The sequence below is a fragment of the Rhinolophus hipposideros genome (genome assembly GCF_964194185.1).
Source record: "Rhinolophus hipposideros genome assembly, chromosome: 9".
In the NCBI taxonomy this organism is placed as follows: domain Eukaryota; kingdom Metazoa; phylum Chordata; class Mammalia; order Chiroptera; family Rhinolophidae; genus Rhinolophus; species Rhinolophus hipposideros.
In genome coordinates this window covers 47,803,295-47,829,985 of record NC_138055.1, presented here as the reverse complement: position 1 = coordinate 47,829,985, position 26,691 = coordinate 47,803,295, and the positions used below count along the sequence as shown (strand labels likewise).

General features: G+C 38.8%; 1 protein-coding gene across 2 annotated transcripts in view; it reads left to right on the top strand.

Annotated features, from left to right (window-relative positions):
* The first annotated feature begins 9,883 nt into the window (after window positions 1–9,883).
* Window positions 9,884–26,691, top strand: part of DBX2 (developing brain homeobox 2) — a 34,888-nt gene continuing 18,080 nt past the window's right edge. The window contains exons 1-2 of one of the 2 annotated variants that reach the window (XM_081059925.1): window positions 9,884–10,415; window positions 24,309–24,404. In XM_081059925.1, coding sequence (XP_080916051.1) covers window positions 9,992–10,415; window positions 24,309–24,404 — 520 coding nt within the window. In that variant the 5' untranslated portion in view covers window positions 9,884–9,991. The remainder of the gene's footprint in view (window positions 10,416–24,308; window positions 24,405–26,691) is intronic. The other variant, XM_081059926.1, reaches the window with a different exon arrangement.

The following is a 26,691-nucleotide window of genomic DNA, read 5'->3' as shown; positions in this document are numbered from 1 at the left end:
TATTTTTAACTAGAATATTTCACAAAACTACATATTTTTAGAGAATAAAGTTATGTTATTTTAATGACTGAAGAAATAAAGAATGTGGTTTATATAAAATAATTTAAGCTACAATTTAAAATATCTAAAAATCTGACATCAGTGATCTATATTATATAAAAATATTACTAGGAAATGTGAATGTTTTCATTGCTGCCTCAATTTAATAGTTATATTAGGCAAAGTACGAAAAATCCAGATAATAGAAATAAAAGAAACAATGACATAAGTATCTAAATAAATAATTGAATTGAATTATTAGGAGTTACTTGTTACTACTCATCCGAACCAATCAGAATTTCTTATATAATAAAACTTAATTTATTGTTTTATATCATGACATTTTCCTTTAATTTTACAACCCAGCAGTATTGTATGCTTGGATTTCTAATTAATTGCCATATGTTACCGTGTTTCCCTGAAAATAAGACTGGGTCTTATATTAAGTTTTGCTCCAAAAGGTGCATTAGGGCTTATGTTTAGGGATGTCATCCTGAAAAATCATGCTAGGGCTTATTTTCCAGTTACATCTTATTTTCGGGGAAATGTGGTATATGATTAGGATACTGCAGTATGCTTTCTTACTGTTCACAAACATACAGTGCCTCTACCTATGGGAATATTTTGTTTCCTCACTCTATTGAACTCAAGCATGGGCATATGACTTGCTTTGGCCAATGAAATGTGAACAGAAGTGACTTGTGTCCCCTTCTGGGCAAAAACTTTAAGAGTCAGTATGTGCTTTGCTACACTTTCTTTTCTTTCTAACAAAAAGCCAGAAATGTTTCAGATAGGAATTACTCCACCAACTTGAGTCCAGGAATGAATTCTATGTGGAGGAGCACTATAGCCCACCAAATATGGACATAAACCTGTATTGTTTTAAGCCATTTTGACTTTGGAATCTTGTGTTACCAGAGCATAACCTAGCCTATCCTTGTCTTTGAACATATATATATTTGGAACAAGTACAGTGAAACCTGACATTGATGCAGTGTTGACTAGGAGAAGGCCATTTTGAATTAGTAAGAAATAAGAGCTATAGAATATTTTAAAGAAATGAAAACTTACTAATTTCAAATATAACAGGAACCAAAAATAGAGAATTAGTAGTTATGCGCTATTAGAAAGGGGAGACACTGGGAGAATATAACTGATTGAATAATGCCATCTGTACGGCAATATTGCAATGAAAGAATAAATGAAAGATGTTGGTGTATCATCCATTTAAGTGATGTCCATTTAACAAGTTCATTGCTGACTGAGAGTAAATGTGTTTAGGCTAAAGGAAGAAAGTGTAGCTAGAGCAGATGTATTGGAATGGGGTTGGGGGAGATTAGCAGATAAAATGATAGAGAGTGAAATATATGTATAAATTTGAAAAAAGGGGAGGGCAGTTGAGTAAGATAACTGTCAAGCATTACTTCAGAAAATGTGTAATATTACTCTAGTTTCCAAATAAATGAAAGCTATGAAACTCAAAAGAGAACTAGGGAACTAGGAAAAAAACTCTATGGCTTAATTTTCATTTATTTGTCTAAAATGCTTATATTTTCCATGAGACAAATTCTTACCAGAGAAATAACACCCTAAAGCAAGGAGATTAACACATCTAAATTTGGTTTGGAGAGCCTGGATTTATACACTTAGAGCAGAGCTTCACAAGGGATTAGTTTCTCTGTGTGTACGTCATAATTTTGGCAGTGGATGTAAAAATCTTAATGTTCATGTGAAGGGACTGTTTTGATGTAAACATTGGGGAACATGACAAAATTCATAATGCAATGTGCATCCACCCTTTGGTTCAAAGCAGTAATTCAGGGCAAACCAAAAAACTTTGTAAGATTTCAATATGAATGAGAGGCACCTGTGACTTTGAGGCTCCTGAGATAATGAGAAACGGTTGAAAAGAATGAAGCTCAGCAGCATCCAGAGCAATTTCCTCAAAATCTTTCAATAGTCTCACATTTCACTTTGGGCCAAGCGGCACAAGTGGAAAGCGGTTAGAAATGATCAATGAGCAAGTAATGCCAAATAAACTGAATGGCCTGGAAAGAAACTGGGAAGTCTCCCAGTTACAGAAGAAAGTCAGTAAAATAGAGCTTGAAGGTAGAATGCAGGGCACGGAGACAGACAATGCCTGAGGCATGGCAAAATAATACACAAAAAGGCAACAGAGCCAGCCAGAAAAGACATGTGTAGAAAAAGTAGGACAGTAAGAGCATGAGTCCCACAGATCAAAACCAAAAACATATTTATAAATGTCTTTCAGAGATAAGGCAGATTTTTAGAATTTATTACAAAGACCCAAGAGTATTTGGGGATGAGGAGGGATGGAAGGAATAGGAGAATATTTAAGAAAGTATAGAATTGTATAGGATGCACTGACTCATGATTATTGAAGTAGTTGAATATACTTCTTAACATATTCCTGTGCTTTTCTTTAAAATGTATTTTTCCCCCCTCTAATTTGAGTATTAGGATGTAATCTGCCCAAAGCTCTGAGTTGTGAGTGGGTGTTGGGCTGTGGAGAGAATCTACAGAGTTGTCAGCTATTGGGAACTATTTGCTTCTCCCTGAATAACCCTGCACCTGCTATATTTCCAGTGGCTACTAAAAAGGCAACAATGGTTCCCTTAAACTTTCTCCTTTCAGTTGAGAATAGAACCTAGCTCCTCACAATCACATCTTCTTTGTGAAGAAGTATAATTCTTGGAACAGGTGATCAGAGGTTACCAATGAGAGGTCAGAAATTCATCCTGGAATTAACCATCCAGAGTCCACATTACAGGGGTTATGAGAAGACTTTTCTCTCCACCAAGCAGAGATTCTCCTGCCCAAAGGGAAGAATTTGGCTGCTCATGGAGGAATAGGGAAGAGCTTTTTCAGTCTTCATTACAGAAGTCCAATTCTTAGTGGAACTATTGTAAGCATGTGTGTTTAAAATAAAAACGATTTACCTGTTTTTTGTATTTATTACTTACAGAATTTGTGAAAGCACACTAGATGGTACCCATACAACAGAGCCATCAAACTAATCATAAGAGAGCTAAAGTGAACTAAGGAGAAGTTGGAGAGGAGAGAAATATAGGTAAAAACCAAGCACACTAGTTCCTCAGGAAAGACAAGACATCTCCAGACTCTAAATTCACGGAAGAATCGATTCCACCTCCTAGATAGCTCTCAAATTCTACTGCTTCTCCCCGTTACCACTGCCACAAACCCAGCCCAAACTGCCAGCATCTCTAATCTGGATTATTTTAATAGTCTCCAGAGTCTTATCCAGATTTTAGTATAGTCTCCATTCCACAAGAGTGGTCTTTTAAAATGCAAATATAATCACATCTCATTGCTTTAAGGACAAAGTCCAAAATCCTGAGTGCTGTATATAAGGCAAGATCTGACCCCACCTCTTTCTCCAGCTTAATGACAACACACGTTTAGGCATATGCTTTGCTTGGCAGGCTCTCTCACCTCTTTTCCCAGTCCCCCTCCTTTAATAGCTAACTCACATTCTCTATTATTTTACACCTGGCTACACAATAGGTTTTTACCAATCTGACCTGGAAGGCATTTGAGTTTGGAAGATGCTTTTTTTTTTGAACCAGATCTCAGCATATGTCAAAGTAGTTCTTTAAGGAATGAAAACACTGCAGCAAAGTGACCCAAATCTCTTTGGTCATTCTCAATTACTAGGTTCTTTTTTCATAAATATCAATAGCTAATAGCTTCTAAGCAAATTAATAGCCAACTCAGCAAATTAAGCTAACTAAGCTTCTAATAGCTAACTAAGCAAATTAAGCAATATAGAGCCATCTCCATAACCCCTCTACCAGGTGTGAAAGCAAGTGTTAGACTAAACTCTCTAACACATTTAAACATGCAAAATGTAAATGCAAGCAGTTACAGAAAGAGTCATATAATATGTTTTGTAAGCTCAATGAAGCCCATCTCTGAGCCTTTCAGGTTCACAACCTGCATGAAAGATTCACTTGAGGAAAGGTGACAGAGTTCCAGGCCTGGGAGGAGGCTGACATCATTGTCGGGTTTAGGCAATGCGTTCTCCAAGTCAGTCATGGAACACAGTACTGGTTCAGAATTAAGCCTTAGGGCTCCATCCTGGAGAATATAGGCTTTCACTGTGAAGGTGGGAATGCTTTCCTCCACATCTTAAGTACACCACTTACTCATCAGGTGAAAAAAATAATTCATAATGTCTATTGTGCTATAAAACACCCTCTGGTATTAGTTGAAGGTAACTGTTAGTTAAAGGTAACTGTTAAAGGCAGTCTCCTGCATGAAGTCTTTCATCCTCAGTTGGCTGCATAAGAATGAGTCTTGGGCCCAGAACAATTCCTTACTAAGAAGTGAAGAGCCCACACAGCCTGAGCTGTGATAAACCTCTTCGCTCTGTCAAACAGCCCATCTCTCTTTTCCCTTTGCCTCCTGTCTGTAGTACCTCTTTTCTCTCATCTTATAAATATATTCATCTCTTCTCTTGAACCTATGACTCCCTTCAGCTTTTCCCCTATGTTTCTTCAACCTTTACTTCCCCGCTTCCTTATCTTCTGTTGCTCTTCTATCATCCACAGACTGGTTTGTGCCTCCCTTGCTCTCCAAGAAAAGGCTCTTGCCTAAGAAACTAAAGATCAAGTTACTTTTATTGGTCTGAGGCATTTACAGCGTCAATGTATTAATTAAGGTAGGTGAGGATATGGAAACCAACTCCTAAATCTTAACGGCATTACCTAACGAATGTTTATTTTTTCCTTGTGTCATGATTTACTCATGTAAGTATTCATCTTTGTTGGCCTTCCAAGTGGTGATTCAGGGACTTAGGCTCCTTTCATCCGTGGCTCCACCATCTCCTGGGGACTTAAGAGTCCTCAGCTGGACCTCTGCCTCTGGCAGCTGAACAGCACAGAGTGTGGAGGACTGTGTGTATTGTTAGCACGGGATAGAAGTGGAGGAGAAATACAAAGTATTTCACTTCTCCTCTTATTTCATTGGCCATACATAGCCTGAAAGGGAGGCTGAGAAATGCATTGTGGCTGTTCGTCCACTTGGAAAAAGAAACTGCTGAGCCTATAGCAGTTCTTTACGAGTGTGCCATTCCTCCTTTCTGAAACTTTCTCTCCTTTGTCTTCCATGACACCATTCTCTTGGTTTCTATCTTCACATCATGACTGCTTGTTTTCAGTCTCCTTTTCAGCAGCTCTTTCTTTCATCCACCCTTAATGTTGGTATCCCCCAGCATTTGTCTCTTGACTCATTTCTCACTACACGATTCTCCCTGAAAGATTTTATAAACAACCAGAACATCTACCTGTATCTTTCTGTTTATACCCCCAGGTAAAAGCTGCTCTTCATTTTATAAGTCCCCATCTAGATAAGTACACCTCTACTTAGTCATTAAACTGGATCCTACATTCTTCCCATATCTTCTATAAACGAGGTTTCTCAACCACTACACCATCGATCTTTAAGGCTGGATAATTCTTTGTTGTGGGAGCTGTCCTGTTCATTATAGGAAGTTTTGCAGTATCCTGGCTTCTAGCTACTAGATGCCGGTAGCTAAGTCCTGCACCTCCACCAAGTTGTGACAATTATCTCCAGACATTGCCGGATGTCCCCTGGGGAAGGAGGGAATCATCCCCAGTTGAGAACTGCATTATCCAGGCCTATAGATTCAATCATTGCAATATTTATCCCCTCCATTCTATTTTCTTGCCATTAATTTTATTAAATTCCACATCATTTTGTGTCTGGATTTCACCAATTGCCTCCTATCTGGCTGTGGCAAGTTGGCTGACCCAACAGTTATTATTTTTTATATAAATTTTTTAAAGCTTTTTAAAATTTTTTTTACAAGACTTTATTGGGGAACAGTGTGTACTTCCAGGACTTTTTTTTTTTTCCAACTCAAGTTGTTGTCCTGTCAGTCTTAGTTGTGGAGGGCACAGCTCAGCTCCAGGTCCAGTTGCCGTTGCTAGTTGCAGGTCGCGCAGCCCACCATCCCTGGTGGGAGTCAAACCAGCAACCTTGTGATTGAGAGGACGCGCTCCAACCAACTGAGCCATGCGGGAGCTCAGTGGCAGCTCAGCTCAAGGTTCCTGTTCAATCTTAGTTGCAGGGGGGCGGAGCCCACTGTCCCTTGCGGGACTCAAGGAATTGAACTGGCAACCTTGTGGTTGAGAGCCCACTGGCCCATGTGGGACTCGAACCAGCGCCTTCGGAGTTAGGAGCATGGAGCTCTAACCTCCTGAGCCACCGGGCCGGCCCTAACCGTTATTCTTGACTCAAATCTTCATTGCCATTTTCCACTAAAGAAAAATGGAATACTTGTTTTTTCAGCCTCCCTTGCATGGCCAGGTGACACCACGTGGCATGGCAAATCAGGTTTGTGAAGAGGGTGACACTTGAACTTAAAGGTTCCAAGGCTTTAGAATCATCTGGCTTGGATTGTATCTCAGCCTCATCACTAGTAGTTGTGTAGCTTTAGGAAAGTTACTGAAGTTCTCGGTGCCCTGTCAGTAATACTGGGATAATAATAGTACCGAACTTATAGGGTTATTCTGAAGATCAATGAGTTAATGTTTATAAAGTGTTTAGTAATATACCTGGCTGAATGTAAACACTGGATAAATGGTGGCTATGACAGGGGAACTGCAGTGATGATGCAGTATCTCTTTTACTTGCTAATTGCAAAGGTTACTAGTTTATATCTTATCACCTACCTCTGTTCACCTTTAAAGACTCAGTTTAGGGAAGACTTCCTCTGGAAGTTTTCTCACATCTTTCCTTCAAAATTACAAGCCCTAGCTCAGATGTTATTTATTTTTCTTGCTCATTAGGCTGTGAATGCCTACAAGACAAGGACCAGATCTTTCTTCTCTATATATTCTCAAGACCACCACAAGTGCTAAATAAATATGAAATGCTCAGTAAGGGTCTGTTCACTAAATCAGTAAGTGAATGAATATTAGCAATATACACCAGCCTTGCAAATAGCTTCCCTCCCCTTTAGTAGCAGGGAGGGAGGGAGGACCTTTAAAAAGCTTTGGACATACCCAGGGTAAATGAAACACAAATTAGCCAGGTGAATTTCTAAAAGGGAATTTATCTTACCATCCTGGCAACTGCAGCCAGCGTTTAAGTAAATTGAAGCTAGGTACTACATTATTCTTAGGGTAAAGAGAAAAACACTACATAATGACATCAAACTTTGCAGACATCCTTTCAAAACCTTATTCTAAATAAATTCATCGAAATTTGCACAGGAGAGTGGCAATAGGAAGTGTTAGTTGATAGAGAAGTCAGTTTTAACACTCCAGGGATATAGTTTACCAAATGACAACCTTTAAAGTTGCCTTGTGGTTAAAAGAAGTTAACCACACACATCCACACACGTTTTATTTTTCTCCCACTTGTCCAATCTCTATTTAGCAGACTGTTAATAAATTGAAAAATACCCATATATCTGGGGGTTGGGGGTGGAGAGGAACTGTAATCCTAAGCAATTCAGTGTTCTCAATGAGGTCTCTCTTTGGATGAGGACCCAACCATGTTTGGTTAGGAGGACTTGGTGGGGGCTTTACTTTCCAGGTTTTGGACCCAACCATCTGTCCTTTGCCTTTTTTAACCAATTCCAACTAAGATCCCCTTCTGTAGATAAAAATTTGTTACTTCATCTGTTATGGAGTGATTTCTAAATCATTTTTTTTATGAAGGAAGAAATTTTTATTTTGCCAGGTACTTAAATATACTTGGAATTTTTTTGAGTCCTGGGATAGGATTTCTTTTGGAAGAGTCCTTCATGTAACCATAGTCTATTCCAATTGTTCCTGCAGTTGGCTCCTATGGGACTAGAAGGCAGAGACAAAATTGTCACAGATACACTGTGGGGACAGAGCCCCAAAAAGCAGTTTCTAGGCTCTTGGCCTCACATACAAAGGTGCTGGCTCGGGTAGTAAATGGCCATCAACTGTGATCAGATGGCCATCAGCTGTGGCTAGTTGGCCGTCAACTGCAACCCGTAAGCTATTGGCCACTAATATAACTGCCGTGGCTACTCTAGCAAAAAAAATGGGGGCTAGCAAGAGCGGATTGCAGAGAGGCGGATGCCGCCGGTGAAAATATAGTGATATGACTCCCGTACTTATGGCTCCATGGGTGTTCCTTTTTGGCCTCACCATGTCCTGCGTTCTTATGTGGGGAGCTGGACAGGAGGCCCTGCCGGACGCCCTGCATGACAAATGGCACAGCAAGCAGGGTCCCCCGAATGACATACACAGACTCTCCATGCTGTGATGCCCAGTTCTAGGAGTGCTAGAACTGGAGCATGAGGTGCAGCACAGGTTGGAAGAGTCAGATACCTTCAGGGCTTGGCAGGTATGGGCATAGGGTAAGAAAGGTTAAGGTCATGTGTAAGAAAATGACCAGAGGAGTGGAAGGGGACCTTCCGAGGGCACACCAGGAGGTGGAAAGGTTTGAATTTTATTTGTAAAAACCCCAATGGGGTTTCCCATTTAACATGGCCTTGACCAACTTAGTTATCTGCCTTCCTTTTCCGGACTCTTAAAATGACAATAAAAAAATAAAAAAGGTAAGAAGCCACAAAGAAATCCTGAGAGGAGATACTAGCAGAGAATAATGTGAAGACAAGGCTGGGAAGACAGTGGGAAGTAGAAGAAAGTAACTGAATGAGGACTTCTTTGAAGAGAGGAAGTTACAACCTTTAGAAGGTAGTAGCAGTTGGGAGTATGAACACTGAATGGTTGCAATCACCAGCATTTTCCTTCCCCTGGAGACACTGTCTTCCCTCACCCTTCAGAGTTCCCTGTGAGTTAACTGGAGAGGCCCCAGATGGAAGGAACACCGGCACAGCTCAGGATCCAGATGAGGCTGAGAGCCAGCTGAATACAGTTGTTAAGTCTCTGTCTGAACCCCGGCATCAAAGCCCCCTCCCTTTCCATCCCAGTTCAGAACACTACATCAAATCTTATTAAAAGTGACCGGCAATGAATTACTGGGAACTGAGAACTTTCTTAAAAGGTCTCCAAAACGCAACCAATCCACTCTTTTCTTTTTCCCTTTTACAATATTTATTTTTATTTATTTTTTTATTAGTTTCAGGTGCACAAGACAAAGTACTACTTAGACGTTTATCACGTATCTCCCTCACACTGTGTGGACCTCCCTCCCCCCATCCACTAAAGGTAACTTTTCATCTGTACGACCGACCACAAGGGTCTCAGTAACACTTGGGTCTCTCGGAAAACTTACAGCCCTTTCAAACACTACTGCGTTCACTTTCCCTGAATGCCCGTGGGATCCTGACGCAGTCACATGGACCCTGGAGAGCCAGGGGTCCCCTAACAGGTGGAACGCAGAGCGCTCTCCCCAAGCGAGTGCCTCCCGCCCTCAGAGCGCGCCTCGCCCGCCGGCGTCTACGCGGTCTCGCGCCCCGGAGGCTCCGCGGGCTCCAGCGCGAGGGCCGCGGCCCAGCGGGGCAGCCGAGAGAGGGAAGAGCGCGCCGGGTTCACGCCGCCTCCACGCCCACCTCCTCCCGCCGCGCGTTCCCTCCCCTTGCCAAAGCTCGGACTCTCGGGGCTGCCCTTATTGTTGGCTGCGTCTGTCACTTTGTAGGCTGGGTGACATGAATGGATGAGCTGGACACACCTTCCAGCCTTCTAGAAAAAAAAAAAGCTCGGATCTGCATAGAGAGCGGGAGGGACGCTCCGGGTGCCCCAGGAGCCTGTGCCGCGGGCCAGAGAAAAGCAGTTTCCCCCTCCCACAGTCCCTCCTCCCATCCTTTAAAAAAAACGCCCGACCCAAATAAATAATACCGTCCCGAGCCGGCCGGCGTCCTCGGTGCCTTCTCTCTCCTCCTTCCCCGGGGCGTCCGAGTCAGCGGCGGGCGTGCGTGCGGCCGGCGGGCGGGCGCCTCACCATGCTCCCCAGCGCCGTGGCGGCCCACGCGGGCGCGTACTGGGACGTGGTGGCTTCCTCCGCGCTCCTCAGCTTCCCCGCAGCGCCGGGATTCGGCAACCTGGGCAAGAGCTTCCTGATCGAGAACTTGCTGCGGGCTGGGGGCGCCCCGCCGCCCGGGATGCAGCCCCCCGCGCCCCACGGCCCGGGGGCCGCTTTAGCCACCGCCGCCGCCGCCGCCGCCACCGCGGGCGCGCAGGTTCGGCCCCTGCCCGCCAGCCCCGTTCCCCTGAAGCTGTGCCCCGCCGCCGAACAAGTTAGCCCCGGCGGGGCGCCCTACGGCACGCGGTGGGCTTTTCAGGTGCTCAGCCCCTCGGCGGACGGCGGACGGCTGCCAGGCCGGGTTGCGGGGGACCGAGACTGTGCCTTCCAGCCTTCAGCCCCAGGTGAGCCAGCTCTCTCCTCCCCGGCCGCGCGCGGTGCCACCTGGCCCGGGATCTGGGCGCGCTGGCAGGGCGCACTGCACGGAGGGCGCTCGGGCCGCGGTGCGCCGAAATCCGCTCTGGCCGCGAACCTTCTTCCGAGAACAGCTAGAGCTCTCGTGGGGCTGCCACTTCGGGGGGCAGAAGGGTGCCACCACTCACCGTGATTTCCCCTCACCCCATACCGTCAACTTTCTCTCTGTCCGCTTCCGTCAACAAGTGGTAGGGCGACCTACATTTCCAGGCCTTTCTAGAGAAACCCTGAAGGCACCTCTTCGTTAGCAGGAAAGGGCCGTCCCAGTGCCTAGATCTCTGGGCTGGACCAATTTCCAGGGATTTCCCAAGTTCGGTGCTTCTGTCCCAGCTCCCTGGAAAGTTCTTGGCAAGGAGAGCTTCGCGCGGTCCGCTTTGGGGGCTTTTGCCTCTTCAACTGTTGGCGATGGTCGGGGCCCTTCAAGAACTCTCGCAAAGGTGTTTGGAAGGAGAATTGGGCAAAGTTTTGGCTTTCTCTACCCTCACATTTTGGATCACAGGCGCAAGGAAATCAAGGCCGACTTTTCCTTCGTGCTGAGTTGAAACAGCTGAATAGGCACCTGGAGTAGGAAGTTCACCAACCACTAAACGGGAATTTACCAAAAGAAGGGCAGTCTTGGTTTGTTTTAATTCCCGTATAAAACCTAGGTGGTGTGAGTGGGAAGAAGCGGACAGTTTAGTCAAATATTAAAGATTATGGAGGGGCTGCTGAAATTGGTAGTAAAAAGGGGAAAAGCCTTTTAGAGACTCAGAAACTGAGATCTAGTTGGATTATTTTATTTTTGTCTGCGTCCTTAGAAGATCTTAACTCATTCTTTTAATCCCAGTGGGTTTGTCCAGAATGACTAATAGACGCTTTTTCAGCAAATTCCATTGTCCCAGTAAACTGCCGGATCAAATTTATTGCTAATGGCTTTATAGAACTTAACATGTTTAGAACCTGTCCTGGTCTTTCAGTTTGAAATGGTTACTAACAGAATGGAACAAATATAATTATATGAGCACGGATCGCACTCATAGTGTAAAACCTAAATTCTAGGAAGCCTTTTTGCACCCTGGGAGAGGAACAAATATAGTTAAGGCAAAGTTTATGTGCCTTGGAAATATGGGCCATTCTGTTCTTTTTGAAGTAGTAGGAAAATTAGAAACATAAAGCAGGTTTACATAGACAAGAGTTAATAGATAATTAGTGTTGTCTCATAAAAATAACATTTTAAAGAAAATTTAGTGATTTGCATAATGATGCATTGTGTTCACAGAAGTTAGTTTTCAATGATTCTTATATTGCTCCTGATCATGATTGGCTACTCAACAATAGAAATTTACTTAATTTTAACTTAGTAGATTTTACAAATTAAATTTAAATAAACCAAATGCTAATCAAATGCAGATATTTTAATCACTGAAAAATAATGTCGGACACCTATTTGTTTTATTCAAAATATTGCAATTAATTGGGAAAAGGGTTTCCTAACTACACTTTTTAAAAATTTTCACAACATACTCATTCTTGTATACTTAGGAAAGTGTCAAAATGCAACAATGATTTTTTGGAGTAATTAAGAATATAAGAATTGACATTTCCCTTTGAAGTGTTCTAATATAATTTAAGCATGTATTTTTCCTAATATTTTGTCTAGTCCTCATTGAAAATATGATGTTCTCCTAGGTTAACTTTTATTTGAAGAAATAACATTTTATTTCAAAATATCATTGTTGTAAAGAATGCATTTAATTTTTGAAACTAGAAAAATATTGTAAGAAAATTAAAGCCCCGTAAATTTGTGCCTATAAATATGCTACTTAGAACCAGCATTTACATTAATTTATTTTCATATTTTGACAAAGAATGTAGTTTTATGAACATTGTCCAGTTTTATGTAAATGACAGATTCTTGCCTTACCGAATGTTACAGGAATTTTATACTGTGCAGACTTATGAAGTTATAATGAGTGCTGACAATGTTAGATATCACATGAAAATTAGATGAGGAGGAAATAGTGATTGTGTTCTGTAGAGAGTATAAAGGAGATAGAAAAGCTGCTGTTTTCAGAAAGATAAACATATTTATTTTTTTAATTAAAGTTTATTGGGGTGACAATGGTTAGTAAAGTTACATAGGTTTCAGGTGGACAATTCTGTAATACATCATCTATGTATCATTGATGTAACATCACATCTATGTAACATTGTGTGTTCACCATCCAGAGTCAGTTCTCTTTCTATCACCATATATTTGATCCCATTTACCCTCATTTACCACCCCCTCCCCCTTACATACGTATTTCTGAAATGGCAGCGAACAACCAGTTCTGATCCTTTAGAAACTAACTTAGGAGTGGATCACAAAATGTGATTTTTAATTGTGTCAGCATATTGACTGCCCACTTTTTTTTCAACCTTAATTTATTGATTGTACCAGTCTAAATGTTGAATAAGAAAGCCCAGAGTTCTTTTTAAGTATATTGGTGAAATACAGCACCATGAGGGCATGGTGCATTTCTTCTTCATTATTTTTGTTACCCACTAGTAATTGTACAATATGTTTCGTTCTTTTAGCAAATGCTTACTGGGTGTCTTGCGTGTGTCAGGCTCTGTGCTAGGCCATTAGGATAATCAGTGAACAAATCAGATAACTGTCTCTGCCCTGTAGGGCTTACATTGCATGTTCTATACTGCTTTATAGTTTACCAAGCATTTTTTAAATTGTTAGCTGCTTTAATCCTCATAATAGGCCAATTTTTTCCATAATGATTATTTCACTTCCTAATTTTGTTTTTGTCTGAAGTATCAGTTTAAACATTTGTGAACTTGTGAAAGAGACACAAATTGCCCCAAATCTTTATATTCCTTAGATTTGTCTTTCATCGAATATGAGAAACTAATGAGGGGTAATGGGATAACCAATTATATGTATCACAATAATAAATCAGATTGTGATTTTGTATTTGAGCCTATAAAAGAAATTGGCCTTCCCCTTTATCGTGCTATGTGCCTGAAAGGTGGTGACAGTTAAACAGTAACAGATTTATTTACAGGTCATAGATGAAAGTATAGCTGTCAGTGCTTTGTCCCTGAAAATTGGCAAGTATTTGAGTATTTAGCCTATGAAAAGGAACACTCTATAGTAGCTCTATGTTGCCAAGTTTTTTTTATATAGAGTAGTTTAAAAACTTTAAAACTCAAAGAACATTCCTCAAGGCTTGCAAAGGTCACATTTAGTGCAATAATCAGTATAAGAAGGTTCACCTCCAGGGGTTGTATCTGGAAAAAAACAAACAAAAACATCTTAGATCTGTTATAGTTTATTAGTGGAAACCAGAAGGTTTTACAAGTATATCCTAATCATCAGAGATCCTTACCCAGAAGTTTGTTAATATCATTATTTAGCAAATATTGTGTTAGATTAAAATATTTATGTTTTTATATATAAAAGAGGGTCTTGAAATTTAATAAGCTAAAAATTTTAATTTCTTTCGGTTATGACATCAGTTATCTTCAAAATAAGTGTAACAAAGAGCCTTGCTTTTTAGTAACATTTGTTATTTTAAACATTTTAGAAAATGTTTAACATAGAGATAATTTCCTGAATTTATTCAGGTGCTATATATAAAAGGATTAAAAAGCAAATGTTTATTCTGGATAGGTGAATTGAACTGTTTTCCTTTTAAAGCAATTTTGTCAAGTAAGTTAAACTGTATAATACGGAAACGGAACCAGATCCATAGTATTTTTTCTGGCACCCTGTTAGGATTGTTTTTTTACCATTAATATTTAATGTGCACTCTAGTTTTCTTGTCCATTTCCCAGTCCCAGTCCCTATTTACCTGTTAATTCTTGACGGCCTTAAACTTATGACTTCGGCTCCAATTGGTGGTTTTTTCCACTTTCACTGAGATACACTGAAAGTATGAAATAAATTAGCTTCTCTTGACATTTTAGGCACTTGGGGCAGGGAGGAGAAGATGGATCTGTGCCCCAAGTGGGGATTCCAGTTCAACTGAAGACTTTGTGATATGATTTATTAAGCCAGAGTTTGTCATTTATTTTTGCTGACACTGTTCTAGATTTGTTTTGGCAAATAAAAATCACAGAATCTTGAATGTTGATGATACTGACCTAGAAACAGGATAAAGAGAATGGAGAATTCAGAAAAGGATAATGATGGGCCCCATTCAAGTGGTTCCTTGCTCACGCAATCACCCCAACCATCCTTTGGTGGAATTTGTAGATAATACCACACAACATTCTTACTACATCTGATTATTTTTTTGTAATCTGTTTAGCAAATCTTTAGATTTATATTAGCATATTAATAGCTTTTACATAGTTCATGAGGAATCAGCTCTGAACAAATTGTTATATGGTCCTCAAATTAATAAACTCCTTCAAGTTCAAGGAGACGTTCTTGCAGTGAAGAGAATCAATAAAGCCAATAGTCTCCTTACTTCTGGTACTCATTGAGTAAGCCACACTCCTTACAAAATACTGTCTGAGTCAGAACTACAACCAGGTAACAAGTTATGCACGTTTAATTTGCCTCTGACTTGAGCACCTAGCCCTCTCCCAACCCCTAACATGCTTTGCTACTTCACTTGAACAAGAAATCTCAATCTGTTAACATGTATTGAAGCTATTGAGGTTTAATAAAACAGGAGTAAACCCAACAGACAAGTAGGAACATTTTAGAAGTTTCCCCTTAACTCTTATTCACTTTAGAAATTTGAGGATTATTTTATTATAAGAATGCTCAGAAAATTGCATGTGGATTTATGCAGAAATCAATGTAGGATTCTCAGAGTTCAGGGTGACATGCAGGAAGCCAAAGGATGCCATACATTGTGGGTGACTTGAAAGGATTAACAGTGATTTTTATCCACATTTGTTGGAGATAAATGTGGCTCAGATGTTGGAACCAGAACTGTGCATTAGACTCTGTTGTATTTCCTCTTTGAGTGTGCCACCTTCTTCCCGTTCTTGTGCCAGGAGAAAAAAGTCTCTGCTGTAAGAAGACATTTTATGGTTAGGTTTGCTGCTGAACAATGATAGAAATGGTAGTGACTTGTAAGTAAGGGAGCAACATAGGTAGCAGATGTGTTCATAAAATACTTTGAGATTCTTTTCCATGAAAGTTTTTTACAGAAGTGAAATGTTATCATCTTTAAAATATTTACACAAATGTGTTCTTATGTTAGGGTGAGGTGGGTATACATACTGTGTTTCCCTGAAAATAATACCGGGTCTTATATTAATTTTTATTCCAAAAGACGCATTAGGGCTTATGTTCAGGGGATGTCACTCTGAAAAATCATGCTAGGGCTTGTTTTCTGGTTAGGTCTTATTTTTGGGGAAACACGGTACTTCATCAAATCCTCCCTCAACCTACTTTCCACCACCCTATTTCTGTTGTTGATGTTATCCATACTTTAGAATCCATCTTTTAAGGGGACTTGATTTATAACTCTTAAGACAGTGTTTGTCCACTTAATCTTGGGTTAACAGAGACTCTAAAAAATTTTTCTTAATTACAGTGATTTATTTTTTCATAGTGAAGGTTTTTTTTAACAATTTTTAAATCAGTTAAATAATTTTAAGTTTTCATTCAAATATACCTGGCGTTTATCAGGAATCAAAAGGCAACTTGTAAAAAGAAACAATATGATTTTTATCTAGGAATGCTTGTTAGAATCCCTATTTAAGACTTCATTAGATCATGCTTCCATTTTATACTCTCTTAGTAAAAAATTGGATTTTTGCCTTAACATATAATATGCTTACCAGACCCTTGTATATTTTATTCCAGAATATTTTATTTTACTTTCAGTAATGTTTCCACTTTTAATGAAATCTCTCCCTTTCATTCTTTTTAGCCTCCAGTCAATACTTGATTTGGCAATGCTGAGCGTTCATCACTTTACATAAAATTGCATTTACGGATTTCATTTTTAATAGCATTATTCATTTTTGTCAACCAATCAGCTGTTAGTTGGGAATATTTCAGGGGCACATTTCTGTGAGTTATATGAACAGTAAACTTACGGCACTAAAATTATCTCTGAAGTCAAAGATCAAAAACGCGTCTATAAGTTTTTAGACTTTTGTTGCGGAACCAAAGCATCCAAGAAAAGGGAAGAAAAAAATTTCAAGTCTTTTTCTATGTATTGCTGAATATTTCATTGTCTTGTGTATAAATAGTCCAAAGATGAACTAAGTTTTTCACTTTTCTTTCGCATGTTTCGGCACCATGCCATAACAACATTAATTGCATTAATTCTAAGTGACCATCAGAAATAGAATATATAGTGTATACATCTCTACCAGTCCTCTCAAGAGGACTCAAAATGTCTTGTTCTTTAAATTTTTAAATCTCTAACACTTCTTAAAATACGTGAAGAAGCTAGAAAGCTGTTCTTTGAGAAGATTTATATACATTAAAAGAATAAAAATCATGATTGCTGGCAAGTTCTAATAAACTAACCTAGGGCTGGATTGAGTTTGGGTGTTTTGAACCAATTCAATAGTTACATTGTATCTGAAACCAAAAGAGAGTCTGATTCTTTAAAGGAGGAACAGATTCACTCTTATTTGCTTACATATTTTCTATAGGTGCTTTTGCACTACAAATTGAATAGGTTGCAACCAAGAACATATGGCCCGCAAAGCCTAATGTATTTACTGTCTGACCCTTATGGTAAAAGTTTGCTCACACTTTCTCCAAAGCATAAATGGCAAATTGGGTAAATTTCAAAAACACTGTGTAGTTTTCTGAGCTGGTTTTAGTAGCGTTTATAATCTTCTTGAGCTTGTTTCCTCATTTCAAAATGAGAACAGATGTTAGGATCAGCATTTGACTTTCAAACACATAGCTCAAAAGCCCACTGATAACATACAGGGAAAACTGTGAAGGACCCGTTTCCATCATTCCACCATAAGTAAATGTTGGTAAAAGAGGTATTGCTGTGTAAGAACCCATCTCAAAACTTAGAGGCTTAAAAGAACAATTTATTATTTTCTCTCTCATTTTTGTGGGTTGGGCTCAACTGGCTGGTTCTCACTTGGAATTTCATTGCAGTTAGATATCAGCTGAGGCTACTATCATCTGAAGGCTCAGCTGGGGGGGATTTCCAAGATGGCTACTCACATGATTGACAGTGATGCTGGCTGTTGACTGGGTGCTCAATTAGAGCCGTTCCATGCCTGGGTTCTGAAAGGGAGAGTTTTAAGAGCAAACATTCTAAGAAAACCAGGCAGTAACTCAAGGCTTTTTATGACCTAGCCTTGCAAGTTCCAGAATGTCACTTCTTTTATGTTCCTTGGTCAAGCAAGGCAGCAAAAACACCTCAAATATAAGAGAATGGGAAATAGACACCACCTCTCAGGGGGAGGAGCACCAAATAATTTTCAGCCATTTAATATCTGCCACAGGGTGAAATCAGGATAACCGTCTTCAGACGCAGTTCCTGCCAGGTCTGTGTCCTGCTGTAGCAGACCAATGAAGGAATCACGTAGAGTGGTATCCCAGTGGGATCCCACGGAGACTTCTTTAAGGCTCTAAGTTTTGAGAGCTATGGGTACTCTTTTGTTATGGTATTCTCTTCTGTGACATCAACTTCACTAGAAAAAAAAGAAGAGAAAAGGAGTTCCTCAGATTTAGCTCATTTTTTTCAGAGCTGTCTAGTGGAGACTTCTTGAAGGGAGAGGCAGCAGAGGTAATGACCACCTTTGATTATTGCAATGCATTAGGGCTCCATAGCTTGGGAAGAAACCAGACCCTACCCATCTGTTGGTATTGTAAGGACATAGGAGAAGATGATAGTGGGAGTGTCCAAATAAATGATTATCATTACCCTATTGCTACAACATGTTACCACTGCGGTAGGCTCCTTCCATTTAGCCCCCTCACCCCCACCCCTTATTATACTGCATCTCATCCACTACTGCCAGGTGAAATTTTCTAAAATACAGCTTTCATTATATCACCAAGCTATTCAGAAAAACCTTAATTCTCCCCATTTGACTATCAGATCAAATAATTATATTTAGTTTGTCCTTCAAGACCTTCATTTCCTCAGCCGCCTTTAGTTCCTCCAACCACATTACTTAATATTCACTCCCTTGGCCCTGTCCCAGCAGTGAGGGTGGTCTTCTCACCTGCCCCATGTATCACCACCATCTTTGCCCTCTTTCTTTTTGTTCATGCCATCTTTCCTTCCTGGGATGTCTTCTTTCGCCATTCCAAATACCTTTCAAGGTCCAGATTAAGATGTTTTTCCTGCTTAAAACATTCTTTGACAAAGCCTTCCTATCGATATTCTTTTCTTTTTACTGGTTTCTGCATTTCAGTGGAAGTCAGACCATGCTGCTGCTTTTTATATGTTGTCTTTTTTTTTTTTTTAGAGTTGATCTCAAATTATATAATAATGGTAGAAGTAGAGATTACATGTCAGGCATTGTTTTGTGTTTTTTTCAATGGTCTCATCTGGGCTATACATTATAATTACCTGTGCAGCTTTTGGAAAAAATGCTATGCTAGGGGGCCCACTCCTTGCCAGTCTGATTTAACACAACTAGTGAGGGGCCTGGGCATCTGTATCTTTGAAAAACATTCTGGGTAATTCTAATGTCTATTAAGGCTGAGGACCACTGGTTAGGGAACACACAGTATGAATTTTTTCAGATCTCATCTCGTTCTTGGGAAATGCCTCATATTTGACAGAATAACATTAAATTTGGAGTAAGGAGAAATGAAATGTAAATTTCATTTTTTGATCAGCAGTTTCAAAATCTATAAGTTAACATTAAAAAACAGAAATTCTTCCAGGGAGGGGAAACTATCCTTTTTCATCTTTTCAGTCTGAACACACAGTGCATTATGTGCACTTGATATATATGCAATACATATTATTTGCATGGAATTAAAAGACAGAATCAAATAAGTAGACACTGCATGTGATTTTTCTTCTCCTGAGCTGTATCAAAATGTTAAGACCTTTGTTTTTCTGTCTCTGAAATACTCGAGACAAAACAAACAAACAAAAAATCTGATTTCTTTTGCTTTCTGATAGACAAAAAGGTAAAGGATGAGCTTACTTAACTTTCTCTCCCTTGCGATTGAGGACAAGTTTGCATGAGGATTGCATAAATGAATTATTTCCAGGTTTGTGACAAATAATACATCATTAGATAACTGATATTTCTTAGGTCTTACAACTCAAGATAGATGGTTGCCGTTCATCATAGTTTCATTTTTAGATCCATTCTACTTCAGTTAGTCTGTTCAACTGTATGTTATTATTGGGTGAGAAATTTAGATTGTTTTATTCCCATTGCCCATGTATTCAGCACTTGAAGGAAGTCATTAAAATCATCCTTTTGAAATTATTCAATTCCCCGTTAATCTTTCCCAGAGGTATTTTTGACTCTGTTATGCCTGGTAAAACATCTTAGAACCTTTTTTCATTTCTCTTCATCCTTCTTAAAATATCTGCCCAAAAGGCATATAGCATTGCAGTGGGCTCCTGAAATTTATTCGACGGTTTTATTAGTGGTCTTCAGTATTCTTTCTTTGAAATGTCAGCTCAAGTTAGTACCACAGTTTGCACTGACAATAAAAAGAATACGGTTTCACCCCATTTAGAAAACCATTGTTCTTCATCAATAAAGAAGAATGAAAATAACAAAAAACAATTTAAAAATTTGTTGCTTGCTTTCTACACAACAGAACTTTGGAAATAACTTCTCTGTAGTTATTGGCTTGTAACCATCCATGTCTGTGGGATACTTAATAACACAGAACCATCTAGTTGGTTAAGTTAAAAAAAATCAGGCCAGTTCATCATCAAGTTGTCTCTAATTTCCCATCTTAACATTCAAAATAATTAATAGAGATTTTGATTTTGTGTCCTCAGAGAGGTCAGAATATCTGATTAAGAAGTGAAAAGTTCATTAAGTTTTTTGTGAATAAGTGATTTTAGTCATTTGGATTCGGACAGTTTAATTCCAAAAATGTTAAGTCATTTGTTTATAACTTGTAACAGTTTCCCACAGAAACTGGAGGTCAGATTTGTTGGCAGGACACAACATTTGGAGTGTCCTGAAGTGTTGTGCTAAGAGAACCTAACGTCATGCTGTCAACCTGACAGTGCGCATTTTTTCCATAGGAAAGCCCATTTGTTTTTCTCTTATAGAAAGCTCTAAAGGTGACACATCTCCATTTTCTGGGCTCCAGCTCTCATTGAATAAGAATCTGGCAGTCTCTGTGCAGGAAATCCTTATCCTCATGGCTAATAACTAAATATTATGCTAAAATATTGATGTTTCTATTGTCCTTTTTTGAAAAATGGCTGAAATCAGTCGTCATCACATTCCCGATGCATGCCCGTTTAATGAATAAATGAGAGTTAATGACTACATGAGAGTATGTGTTAAATTCGTAGCCAGTCCAGTGCCTCGCATATAGTAGGCACTCCTTAAATATTATTATAAGTATTGTTCAGTAAGCCTACAATGAATTGTTCCTAACATGATAAAGATAAAGTGACTACATCTAGAATACATTGATAGGCTTTGAAATGCATATCATCTAGGATGAAATTGCCTTGTTTTCTGCTCTTTTCAGAACATCTTCAAAGTAGTTCTTAATGGCTTCCAAAAGTTTTAACACATCTGTTGACTCGTCATTTGGGTTTTTTTTTTTTTTAATCACACTTGAGCTTCCTTTTTTGCTCATTGCTTTAAAAAGTGTGTGGTTTACAAATATTTTAAATTGTAATATATATTTTTCAATGCATTGCATTGTTTTAAATGGTTATTTCCCAACGCCATTCAACACGCCTGCAATCACATGCTCAGCTGGATTAGCAATTGACTTATGTCAAAGTAGGAGCATGTAAAAAAAATGGAGCACTTAATTGGGATTTCACAGTGATTTCCACATAAACCAGCTTAAACAAGGTGTATTTATGTATAGACATCAGGAATTGACTAATCCCCTATGTAAATAAATATAAGTGTGTTAAAGAGTTGATTTAAAATGGTGAAGAAATTCTGCACAATAGAACTTTGAGTCTGGTCATGACACATGCAGTTGTTTAGCCACTAGAGTTGTTACTATAGATAGCATGTCATTTTGATTACAACTTCACTATTAAGTAAAGTTGTATTAATATTAAGATAATGTACAGCAATATAAAAAAAACTGTTCAATTACAACTCTTTTTCTGGCTAAATTTAACACTAAGATATTTATCATGAGTGAATTTAATTGATCACTTGTCTCAGATGAACCACCCATTTTTTTTTTTTACCCCTTATTTTTTCATTTTTGGGGCTGTAGGGTTAGACTGAGAACCATCTTGGTTAGAGTTATAAAATGTGTAATTTGTACATATCTTGCATCATTATATTAATAGTATCGTTAGTGTACTTATTTTCTGTTGAGCAAAAATATTCTTTTTGTGTGTGTTTCCAGCTATTGTGATAAATGTGTAATTGTATGTATGTAAATGCAACATTGCTGAGTCTTTCTTTTATCTCAATTTAAAAACTGCCAAATAGCGCAATAGCCATAACTTAATTATCAATGGAGTGTTTATTTTGGAGATGAAATAAGTTAGTTAACAGAAATGCTTGAGAATAAACATAATGAGGCAACCTTTACACATAGAAATGCATTTCCATTTTTCAAAATACTTCATATAGCCATAAAAATAATGGAAAATGTAACTCTGTCTAAATAATGGTATACACTTGGAATGTACTTTAAGATGTTAAATTCAAATGAAGTGACTTATCATTTCTATGATGGTTTTATAGTCAATATAAGAACAACTTATAATAATGAAATTCTTTTTGTTTTATTGAACTTTTTGAACACCAAAATTGGTCTTTTTTTTGTACTTTGCTTAGTTGCCATATTTTCAAAATAGCATAAGACAAACATTTTATTATTGGAAAATCCAGATATTAAAAAAAATATTAATATTGACCACTTTCCATTATATTGGAGGAAAAACCCTGCATTTATGATTAAGTTACAATTTGAAAGCATTAAGAGCCCTGAGACTATAAAAGTCTTATGGGAAATACACTTATCTGGAGATATCCTTCAAAGGCTTTAGTGAAAATAAACACATGCTCGTCAATTGGTTAATATACGAATCTGAAATTATGGTGTTAAAAAAGGTATGTATGTGTATCAAAATAATTTTCACTATATGTAATTAAGAAGAGAAAAGAAAAGAGTTGCCATTGAGTGTGTAGAGCAGGGGTGTCCAAACTGCGGCCCGTGGGCCAACTGTGGCCCGCAATCCATTTTTAATTGGCCCGCAGCAAATTCCAAAAATATATTTAGTTTACTTAAATAAACCAGGTGAGGCAATACATCACCTCGAGTGAGTGGCCTGGCTGTTTGTATATTTTATCACATATGGCCCTTGGTAAAAAACGTTGAAAAAGGTTTGCACACCCCCAGTGTAGAGCAAGTAATAAAAACATTTATTTTGAAGTCATGGTCTAGATTTCAAGGTCATCTGTTACAGAAGATACTGTATTTCAGGGTGAGTCAGGAGCAGAGAAGGGGTTAATTTCCTCATCCTCATTCTTTATCTAAGATGATCAGAAGTTTCCTGTGTCGTAGATTTGCAGATCATTCATTCATTTATTGAAAATGTATTGACTATTTAGAATGTGCCAGGCACTCTGCTCGGTATGCCCTGGTAAAAGGAAGTTGCCCACATTCAGAAAATCTTACCCACATTTACATTGTATTAAACCTCATTAGGATACAGTGTATTTAAGGTACTTAACCAAAGGCGGGCGTATAGTAAGTGCTCAATAAAAAAGAGCTATTAATGAATGTTCTATGCCACACTTTATAGCTATTTTTCATCTACTGAGGAACAGAGTTAAAATTTATTTACCAGAGTAATGATAACTAGCCCATGTATGTGTATTGGACATGTTAGAAGCAGCATAGTTTAATAAGATGAGAAGAACAGAATTATATGACAACTCCCTATACTATAAGCATAAATGCTTTCAGTTTAACTAGATTTCTTTTGCGATAAAATGTTACTGCTCTTCTCAAACACTTTGAAATGTGTAAACATGATCAGCAAAACCACTTTTTGTTAGGGAATTGTTCAGTACATTAACTGTTATAAACTTTGGAATCCAACTAACTATATATTTCAAAAAACTTTCTGAAATGAAACAGTAGAATAATAGAAACACTTTAAAAAATTGAACATAAGCACTTAACATTCAGATTATTTCTTGGTATCATGTCTAGAGCTGTGCTATTCAATATGACAGCCCCTAGCCATGTGATTCTATTTAAACCTAAAATAATTTAAATTAGGAATTCAGTTACCTAGTCATCCTCGCTATATTTCAAGTGCTCAGTAGTCATGTGTGACAAATCGATAGATACCATATAGGACAGTGCAGGTAAGGACATTTCCATCATCGTAGATAATTCTCTTGGATTGTGTTGCTCTAGGATATTTTAAATAAAGGAGTATTTGACATTTACTACTTAGAAGTATGACCACACAGAAAATGAACTATTATATTTGGTTGGTTTTGATAATTTGAGGCTTTCCACTACATCTTCTAAATCTTGATTAAATTATTTGGCAAACTCTTTGACAAATAACGGCTAGAACTTTGAACTTTTAAATGACTTTAGTTTCAGGAGAAGTAATAACTAAGTAAAGGCTCAGAAAATGAAGTGCCTTTACTCAATGACTTTTGGGAAACTGGAACTTTAAATATTGTTTCAAAGAAATGGCTAATCAATGAGATCGATGCTTTCTCTGCAGCACCTTCCAAACCTTTTTTCCTGAGTGCCCCGCCATTCTACTCGGCCTGCTGTGGTGGGTCCTGTCGGCGCCCTGCATCCCCCACTGCTTTTCCAAGTAAGTTTTTATGCTTCATCAGCAATGCCTCAGTTATTCTGTAAACCAAAGCAGCAGGATTTAATGTGCTCTGGAAAACTAATTGGTAATGCAATGGCAGGGAGCTAATTCCTCACTAAAAATCACAGCGATCCTATTCAGGAGGTTTCCAGAAATTTATCAAACCTCAGCACACTGAGCAATTGTGAGTGGTTTCCAATGGCATTGAAACCCAGGGCTGACACACCAAGGAAAGCAACTTGTTTTCCATGTGATATAAAAGATTTCAGAGGGACCAGTTTGGCTCTTTTTAAAATGTTTAGCAATACCCATTTAAAGAAGAGAAAAGGAAGGCTAAGAAATTATGCTGTGTAAAATTTCCATTCAGCTTCATGTGTGACACAGAAGGTCACTAGGTGTCTGTAGGAAATAATTTAAAATCGTCAAAATTGTAAAAAGAGATAAATGCCTCTCCTTTGTGATCTTGAAGAAAACCAGTCAGCGTTGTATGAAATATTTGCAAGAGAACTGTTCTTCAAACATTCCAAAACTTTAATAGTGTCTGGGGGTGGAGTGAGAATGACAATTTTCAAAAACTTGTAGAGTGCATATGCGTGTACACACACGTAAATAAAAAAAAGTCTCAGTGAAAGTAAATAACATTCACCTTGGTCTTGAGATTTCTCGGACAGAGAAGAACTTGCAGGCAGAGAATTTGAGTTTGCAATAGAGAAGTGCAGTGGAGAAGTGCCTTTATTTCAGCTGCCCAAGAGAAAACATGGATTCAGGTTAACAGCTCTGTCAGGTGAAAAGTGAAGTAGGAGCTGAGTCAGGCTAAAGTCAGGGCTCTGTCATAGTTGAGTTCAGAAGGCAGCTGCCTCTCTGTGTGTGTTTCATGAATGTTTCAGGAGAGCAGTTGCTCAGCAGAATGATTCCTGACAAGTGAGGCAGCAAATGCTGGCCGTTTAATGAGCTGCAAGCTTCTGAGCATCTCTTTAGGGGGCCGATACTTTCCCACAGAGCACTTTACATGGCTGGGACCCAGCCACAATGGGTGACAGATCCGTGACCAATCGCCACTTTCACTTGACTCATCCACACGCGACCTCACCACGATTTTTCACTGTGCAGATGAACTTTAGGAACCATTTCACATGGAAAAGGCTTGGGCAAGGGTCAGTTGCCCTTTTGTATGGTCATAAAGCAAGGCTCTGTGTGCCAGTCTTTTCTGCTGTCTCACATTCCAAGTGAATTTCTGGACACCATTTAAAGCACTTGACTGAAAAATAAAGCAGTGAATGAAACTGACTTTTATAGACTCATTCTAGCTCATCTTCCCATATAACTCTGTCCACCTGAAAAGGGATTTAGTGGATGAGCTGAGTGTATATAGGACTTGCTGAATACATAGGGCCCATTATCAACTGCGGGGATTGTTTGTGAACCAGGACTGATACACTACTATTTTGGAAGTGACCTATTAATTGTCCATTTAACTAGAATGTATTGATTCAAATAGAAAAATGGAAACCATGACTAAACCTTTTACTCGCTCCTTCAAGGTGGTCTCCCATGAGGGCAATTGAAAACTGTTGTGCAAATTGAGGAGACATTTATCACCGTATACGAGAGTATCAGGAAAAAACTGCTGGAGTAGAGACTAAAAACCCAAAAACCTGATACCGTAGCATAGTGGCATTCCTGTGTGGAATTAAATCTGTAGTGTTGTATTTCAGAGGTGGAGATTACAAAAGATCCCACACCTAATTTCAATTATTTCACCTTGATGTAATACTAGTCTTCTACTTTAGAAAACCTCTGGCAATGGAGTTTAGGTAAGTGTAAATGGACAAAAAAAACCCATGTGTCAACAGGTGGACATTTGTGTGTGTGTATTCATATTTTAGAACTGTTTTACTAAGAGTCTCCAAGCCATGATAGTACATCAATGCCCAGGCCAGTTTAATAAATAGAGCATATAGAAATAATTCTGAAGACATTTCCAAAATAACTTCATCTTCTCAATGGCTTCAACATTTACTTTCTCCAGTCTCATTTTCCTCTGTCTGCTTCCCAGTCCTTCCTACTTGATGCTTTTGGGCATAACCATTGTAAATGTGGTGGTGTCGATCCCTGGAGGTTTATAAAATCCCAAGCTTATCTTTTTTATTTAATAAAGCACACAGAGGGGAAAATCAGCACAGCTCAGATCAAGAGAATGCTGCAATTTGTTTGTTTTCATTTCTAAAGTTGGCACTTGAAAACAGTTTAGAGATACCACGAGTTTTTAAAATAAACTTTGGTGTCT